Source organism: Apis dorsata, unplaced genomic scaffold, assembly GCF_000469605.1.
Source record: "Apis dorsata unplaced genomic scaffold, Apis dorsata 1.3 scaffold_257, whole genome shotgun sequence".
Classification (NCBI taxonomy): domain Eukaryota; kingdom Metazoa; phylum Arthropoda; class Insecta; order Hymenoptera; family Apidae; genus Apis; species Apis dorsata.
In genome coordinates this window covers 110,307-117,816 of record NW_006263535.1, presented here as the reverse complement: position 1 = coordinate 117,816, position 7,510 = coordinate 110,307, and the positions used below count along the sequence as shown (strand labels likewise).

Sequence of the window (7,510 nt, the reverse complement as noted above, 5' to 3'; positions counted from 1 at the left end):
CACCACTGCCAATTATGGGGCCACGAACGCAGCCTTTGAGGACTCCAGTCCTAACATGAAGGTAATAACGTCTACCTTTCTTTTCTGATTATAATTGATTACGTGTAACGCATATATTTTATATTATAATTTATATATTATAATATATTATAATATTATAATATATTATAAATATATTATATTATAATTATTATAATTTTGTTTGTTGTAATGTTTCATTTGCAGAACAAAGCGGGGAACGAGGGTGGGGGTAGTAAGCTCGGGAGTAACGAGGGAAAAGCGATTTTCCGGCCGGAAGCGGGCGAAGATGAAAGAGAAAATTGGGATAGCAAGCTTACTTTTCTACTAGCAACCGTCGGATACGCCGTAGGTCTTGGAAACGTGTGGAGATTCCCGTATCTCGCTCAAAAGAACGGCGGAGGTGGGTTTCCTTCATCGAAAACTTCTTCTTTATTTTTTATTTTTCTTAACTTTTGTGAATATTCTTCTTTTTTTCCTTCCTTTCCTCTATTGTAACAGGAGCATTTTTGATCCCATACTTCGTAATGCTGGCCATCGAGGGTATCCCCATATTCTATCTGGAATTGGCGATTGGCCAGAGATTACGGAAGGGAGCTATCGGTGTGTGGAATCAGGTGATTGTTGCACATGTATACAACGCAATCCGTCAAAATAGGCTCCCTCCTTCACCCAAGCGATCACATCGTGTTTTCTAACACAGGTTTCTCCGTACATGGGTGGTATAGGTGTGAGCAGCGCTGTGGTATCTTTCAACGTAGCTCTGTATTACAACACTATTATCGCTTGGTGCCTATTTTACTTCGTTCAAGTGAGTATATATTTTATTTCATTTTATTAATTTCTTTTCTTTCCGAAAAGATTTTCTAAGAAGATAAATTTGTTTTTATAATAAAACAATGTTAAAATTATTTATTCCCTTTTCAATATTTATAACGAAATAGGATAATAAATAGTAGAAATAAGGATAATAATAATATAAAAATAATAAATAGTAGAAATAAGGATAATAATAATAATAATAATAGTAGAATAGGATAATAAATAAAAGAAATAAAATAATAATTCTCTCTATTGATCGAAATTATTAAAAATTATTTTCCAGAGTTTTCAATCGAAGCTACCGTGGGCCGAGTGCCCCAACGTGTACTTCCAAAACGGATCGTACGCACCCGAATCGGAGTGTGTGGTAGGATCGAAAAAATTCGAATTAATTAACTTGCTCGGTTCAATTTGGACGATTGCACATTGGACGCAGTATTAACCAGTGCTCGTCTCTCCAGATAAGCAGTCCCACGCAATACTTCTGGTATCGGACAACATTGATGATATCCGAGGACATCAACACCCCAGAAATATTCAATTGGAAGATCGCTTTGGCTCTGGTGATCGCTTGGATCCTCGTCTACATGTGCATGATCAAGGGAATCGCTTCATCAGGGAAGGTATTCTTTTAAAGTGTTCGAATATCGCGTAACGTGAAACATGTAAGATGAAACATTTCGACTTCTCAAGAAACAGCTTTATAAATTTGAAATGTCCTTTATAGGTCGTGTACGTGACCGCCACATTTCCATACATCGTTTTGATCATTTTCTTCTTTCGTGGCGTCACACTGACAGGGATGTCGGACGGCCTCCGTCACCTTTTCACCCCAAAGGTATCCGATTCATCGATTAATTACGAAGTGGTACTTTCCCATCGTTCTCTATTAAAAGAAAAGATTCATCCCTTCTTCTTCTTCTCGATTTGTTCAAGTGGTGGAAGTTAACCGACCCAGTGGTGTGGCTGGAAGCTGGCACGCAGATATTCTTTTCCCTTGGTTTGGCGTTTGGCGGTTTAATAGCGTTCTCCTCTTACAATCCTGTGAACAACAATTGCTATCGAGACGCAATAATGGTCAGTTTAACGAACTGTTTCACTTCCATGTTTGCCGGGATCGTTGTGTTTTCTATTATTGGTAATTATTGGTACTTTGATATAATCGAATAATTGTAATAAAATGTGTGTAATTTTGAGAATGTTTGTGTATCGATCATTGGAAAAAGGCTTCAAAGCTACCATGGTCTACGAGCACTGTTTAACCGAAAGGAATGCAACCCTGTTCAATATATTTGGCCAATTGGATAAAATACCCGATGAAATACCAGCGACTGGTACACTTTTGAACATAACCACGGGAAATGGCACGTTGGACAGCTTGATCATGCCTGAATTACCCGAGTGCGACCTCGAAAAAGAATTGGACAACGTAAGTTTCCCCCCAACCGTTGTTTTATCATTCATATAATTCCCCGAATAATTTTTCTCCATCTGGATTTTATTCCAGTCGGCATCGGGGACTGGCCTGGCGTTCATCATATTCACGGAAGCGATCAATCAATTTCCCGGAGCTCAATTCTGGTCCGTGTTATTCTTCCTCATGTTATTCACCCTGGGAATCGATTCTCAATTCGGCACACTGGAAGGGGTGGTCACAAGTATCGTTGACATGAAACTGTTCCCAAACTTGCGCAAAGAAATTCTCACAGGTTTATCTTCCTAATGTTCGTCTTGAAAATGAACAAAATAATAGTAGTAATAATAATAATAATAAGTTTCGTTTCTATTTATATATACAATTAGGTGGCATTTGCTTGCTTTGCTGCGCGATCTCGATGGCCTTCGCCCACGGTGCTGGAAGCTACGTCTTCGTGTTGTTCGACAATTTCAGTGGAAACTTTCCCCTGTTGATCATCGCGTTCTTCGAATGCATCGCGGTTTCGTACGTGTACGGTTTGAAAAGGTATGGAAATTAAGGAAATTAAGTTGAAATTGAAGTTGTGATGCTTCAAAAGGATGGTCGAACGAAATTGTTGTTTCGTTCGTAGATTCGCGGATGATATCGAACTGATGACTGGCAACCGTCCAGGCCTTTATTGGCTGATATGTTGGAAGTATTTGAGCCCGATGGCTATGCTGAGCATCTTAGTTGCCTCGATCGTGGAGATCATCGTGGATGGGAGTGGTTATCCAGCTTGGGTTGCCAGCAAGGGTATTACGGAGAAACACGAGTGGCCCGTTTGGGCCCTGGGCCTCATCGGTATCCTTATCCTCGCCTCCGTTCTTTGGATTCCCGCCGTTGCAATTTGCAGGTAATATCTCCTTTTATTTGTTGTTAATTTCATAAATTTTATAAAGGATCCATGAAATTTTTCTATTTTTTGTTATTTTTCTTTTTTATCTTTATCTTTGCATCAGTTATGTTACGAGTCGAGTTATAATTGTCGAACTGGATTTCGTATTTTACAAGATTAATATAATTTTTCCATTTTGGTAGAATCGTATTTTCTTATTTTTTTTTCTATTAACGATTTCAACTTTGAATTTTCTTATTATAATAATTCGCATTCTTCGATCTCTGTCTCTCTCGTCTCTTTCCCAATTTTCAAGATTCAAACAGGATGTGTAATTTTTTTAATTTGTTATTTTACACTTCAACTTTTTCTCTGTCACTTATTTTCCAATCTTACACTGAAACTTGACTTCATATTTCACGATATACACGTATAATTTTAACTAACTTCTTCTTTACCATTTAAGTCTTAATTTTAAACTCAAATTTCAATATGCATGTATAATTTTTCTAACTTCTTTTTTTTTTCAATTTCACAAGATTCATGGTATGATTTTTCTATTTTAATATTTTAGTGCTTCAACTTTTCAAATTCGACTTCACATTTCACAATATGCTTGTACAATTTTTCCAACTTCTTCTTTACCATTAAATTCTCAAATTTCACAAGATCCATGGCATAATTTCCCTATTTTAATATTTCGCGCTTCAACTTTGCGCTCAAATTCGACTTCACATTTCACAATATGCTTGTACAATTTTTCCAACTTCTTCTTTACCATTAAATTCTCAAATTTCACAAGATCCATGGCATAATTTCCCTATTTTAATATTTCGCGCTTCAACTTTGCGCTCAAATTCGACTTCACATTTCACAATATGCTTGTACAATTTTTCCAACTTCTTCTTTACCATTAAATTCTCAAATTTCACAAGATCCATGGCATAATTTCCCTATTTTAATATTTCGCGCTTCAACTTTGCACTCAAATTCGACTTCACATTTCACAATATGCTTGTATAATTTTTCTAATTTCTTTTTCTTTCAATTTCATAAGATTCATAGTATGATTTTTCTATTTTAATATTTCGCGCTTCAATTTTTCCACCTTCTTCTTTACCATTAAATTCTCAAATTTCACAAAATCCATGATTTTCCTATTTTAATATTTTGGTGCTTCAACTTTTCCAACTTCTTTACCATTAAATTTTCAAATTTCACAACATCCATGATATGATTTTCCTATTTTAATATTTCGCGCTTCAGCTTTTCACTCAAATTCAACTTCACATTTCACAATATGCTTGTACAATTTTTCCAACTTCTTCTTTACCATTAAATTCTCAAATTTCACAAGATCCATGGCATGATTTTCCTATTTTAATATTTTAGTGCTTCAACTTTTCATTCAAATTCGACTTCACATTTCACAATATGCTTGTACAATTTTTCCAACTTCTTCTTTATCATTAAATTCTCAAATTTCACAAGATCCATGGCATGATTTTCCTATTTTAATATTTTAGTGCTTCAACTTTTCATTCAAATTCGACTTCACATTTCACAATATGCTTGTACAATTTTTCCAACTTCTTCTTTATCATTAAATTCTCAAATTTCACAAGATCCATGGCATGATTTTCCTATTTTAATATTTTAGTGCTTTAACTTTTCACTCAAATTCGACTTCAAATTTCACATATGCTTGTACAATTTTTCCAACTTCTTCTTTACCATTAAATTCTCAAATTTCACAAGACCCATGGCATGATTTTCCTATTTTAATATTTCGCGCTTCAACTTTGCACTCAAATCCGACTTCACATTTCACAATATGCTTATATAATTTTTGCAATTTTTTTTTCTTTCAATTTCACAAGATTCATAATATGATTTTTCTATTTTAATATTTCGCGCTTCAATTTTTCTAACTTCTTCTTTACCATTAAATTCTCAAATTTCACAAGATCCACAATATGATTTTCCTATTTTAATATATCACTTTCGACTCTTTCAAACTCAATTTCACCCTAAATTTACCTAAACCCATCCCTATAAAACAACCTTACGAATCTTTCTCTCTAATTTTCTCGATTCGCAATTCAGACTTTTCGGGATACTGATAATCGAGGATAACGAGAAAGCGTGGTTCCCGGCTGCCGATCTGAAGGAATTTCACGGTATAGTGCCCCACGAGGTGACATCGGCGGAAACGTTGCTGTTCTGCATAAGGAGCGACGGTTCAGAGGGACTGTGTTGCCCGACCGGGGGTCCCAGCGACGACGACGAGGATCTCACCTAGGAATGGTTATCCTCTCACGCGTTCGATTAACGTGCGTTCAAACGGTTCGACGGGCCGAGGAACAGCACTTTTTTACTTCGTATCGTTGGCGTGGATCGTTGCCAGATCTCGCATCTGTCGTTCTTCGTTTCAATTTAAGCGCCGCGCCTGACGTACTCTTTATTTTCAGAGAGCATATATCTTAGAAGGGTACATCGTGTCAATTAATCGAAAATACCACGTATCGTATAATTCGATCTACGCGTATGTTTGTGACGACGTTCGTTTAAGGGAAAAGAAGAACAGAACGCACTTTTGAATGGAATCACGAAGGGAGGTAATTATTTACTTTATCTTTTCTTTCAGAAAAGTGATCTTTCTCTATCTCTCTCTCTTTCTCTGTCTGCTGTTTTCTCGAGTCTTTGAATCATTTAACGCGAATGTCAATATCGATTGGGAGGCGAGGAAATGGAAGCGTTTTCGACGAGTAATGTTTTGAATGAGAAAAATGAATACGATATAAGCGGATAAGTAAAAAAAAAAGAAAGAAAAAAAGAAAAAAAAATAAGTAAGGAAATAAATAAGAAACTGCAAGTTTCTACTTTCAAACTTACAGTTTCTTTGCTTGCGAAGATATACGATGCATCCCGATGCGTTTATATTTATCGTTATATTTTATCGTTATTCGATTCGTTTTTATGAAGTTATTTTGCATTGTGAAAAAGCAAATTTCGAAATTTTATCTTTTATACATTGTGATAACGTTAGAAAGGAATTTAAATTTAAGAAAGAGGAAGAAATACGAATAGAAGAGAGAATGCAAGATGGTATGCAAAAAGGGGGAAAGAAAAATTACATATGATATCAAAAATTACGATTCTCGTATGATTTATCAAGAGAGATGTATCGTGTATTTCAAAGACTATATAGCATATAACGCGTCATTTTAGCACTTAACCTTACATTACTTCTTAAAAGACAAGTTGAAACCCTGCAACGACAGATTTGCAGATGATCATGATAAAATAGGATAACTAATAAGTTAAAGTTTAGACTCGAAATAAAACTTTTACCGCTTAGCAAAAATTGCAAATAACGTGAGAAACCTAAGATTAGATGTAGGAGCCGTCCAATGGCCGTAAAGGAAAAAAAAAAAAAAAAGAGAAAAAAAAGAACAAAAAAAAAAAAAATGGGGACGATCCCGAATTTTATTCCACTTTTTTATCTTCTACTTCATCATTATTTTTTTTTCCTTTTTTTTTTATTATTATTATTACTTTAGAACACCGATTGATTCTCCATTGTGCTCTTATCGTCGCGAAATTATAATATTATACAAAGATCTAATTAAAATCCTAAAGATCTATTGTTTGAACGTAAGTTTTAAGAACGTATTCAAAAAAAAAAAAAAAAAAAAAAAGAGAGAAAAAGGAGCAAATCCGATCAAGAATCATATCAATGATCTCGTTTCGCAAAACGATGTGATCAAGTGTGATGAATTCGAATAGTTGAATTAGCCCCATCCCTAGCTCTCTTATTATTAAATCGAATATCAATTATTACTTTAGCTATACATATACATACATACATATCTCACGTGTCGAATTTATAGAATTTCTTTCTAAATCGAGAGAGGGAATAAAAAGTAAGGGCGAGAAGAGGAGGTAATAATAAAACAATTCGATGGTGAACGAAGCTAAAGTATCGATATCGAGGGAAGAGGTAAAAAAAAAAAGAAAAAAAAAAAAAATTACGATCTTGTTCGACGTTGCATAAACAACGTTGTTATAAAAGACAATAAGAAATTTTTTTTTTTTTTCCTAAGACTCGGTCGGGAGTCGTGTACGACAATAATAATGAGATTCGACGACGAAATCGAAAATTAATATTAATCGAGACGATTAAATAATTCGACAATAAGACAATATGTATAAAACGTACTGCACTATTACACATTCTTGCACATTATTCACCGAGGCCTACGAAAAAAATCGAGGAGGAGGATGGTTGCTTCGATCGAAGGAATAGAGAATATCGTATATTTTTTCTTCGAATCGTCGATATTTTTTTATATCGTTCTTCCATTCTTCCTCTT

The 7,510-nt window shown here is 34.9% G+C and overlaps 1 protein-coding gene and 1 long non-coding RNA gene across 3 annotated transcripts in view; both read left to right on the top strand.

Annotated features, from left to right (window-relative positions):
* Positions 1-6,925, top strand: part of LOC102673372 (sodium-dependent neutral amino acid transporter B(0)AT3) — a 9,154-nt gene extending 2,229 nt beyond the window's left edge. For both annotated transcript variants that reach the window (XM_006616319.2, XM_006616318.2), the window contains 13 exons: positions 1-61; positions 226-421; positions 520-635; positions 722-829; positions 1,124-1,207; positions 1,302-1,463; positions 1,568-1,678; positions 1,777-1,978; positions 2,067-2,269; positions 2,348-2,549; positions 2,644-2,803; positions 2,889-3,152; positions 5,241-6,925. The exon at positions 1-61 is cut by the window's left edge. In XM_006616319.2, the coding sequence (XP_006616382.1) occupies positions 1-61; positions 226-421; positions 520-635; positions 722-829; positions 1,124-1,207; positions 1,302-1,463; positions 1,568-1,678; positions 1,777-1,978; positions 2,067-2,269; positions 2,348-2,549; positions 2,644-2,803; positions 2,889-3,152; positions 5,241-5,436 (2,065 nt within the window). In that variant the 3' untranslated portion in view covers positions 5,437-6,925. The remainder of the gene's footprint in view (positions 62-225; positions 422-519; positions 636-721; positions 830-1,123; positions 1,208-1,301; positions 1,464-1,567; positions 1,679-1,776; positions 1,979-2,066; positions 2,270-2,347; positions 2,550-2,643; positions 2,804-2,888; positions 3,153-5,240) is intronic.
* LOC102673602 overlaps positions 1-7,510 on the top strand; it is a 23,950-nt gene that overhangs the window by 15,813 nt on the left and 627 nt on the right. The gene's annotated exons all lie outside the window — the stretch shown is intronic.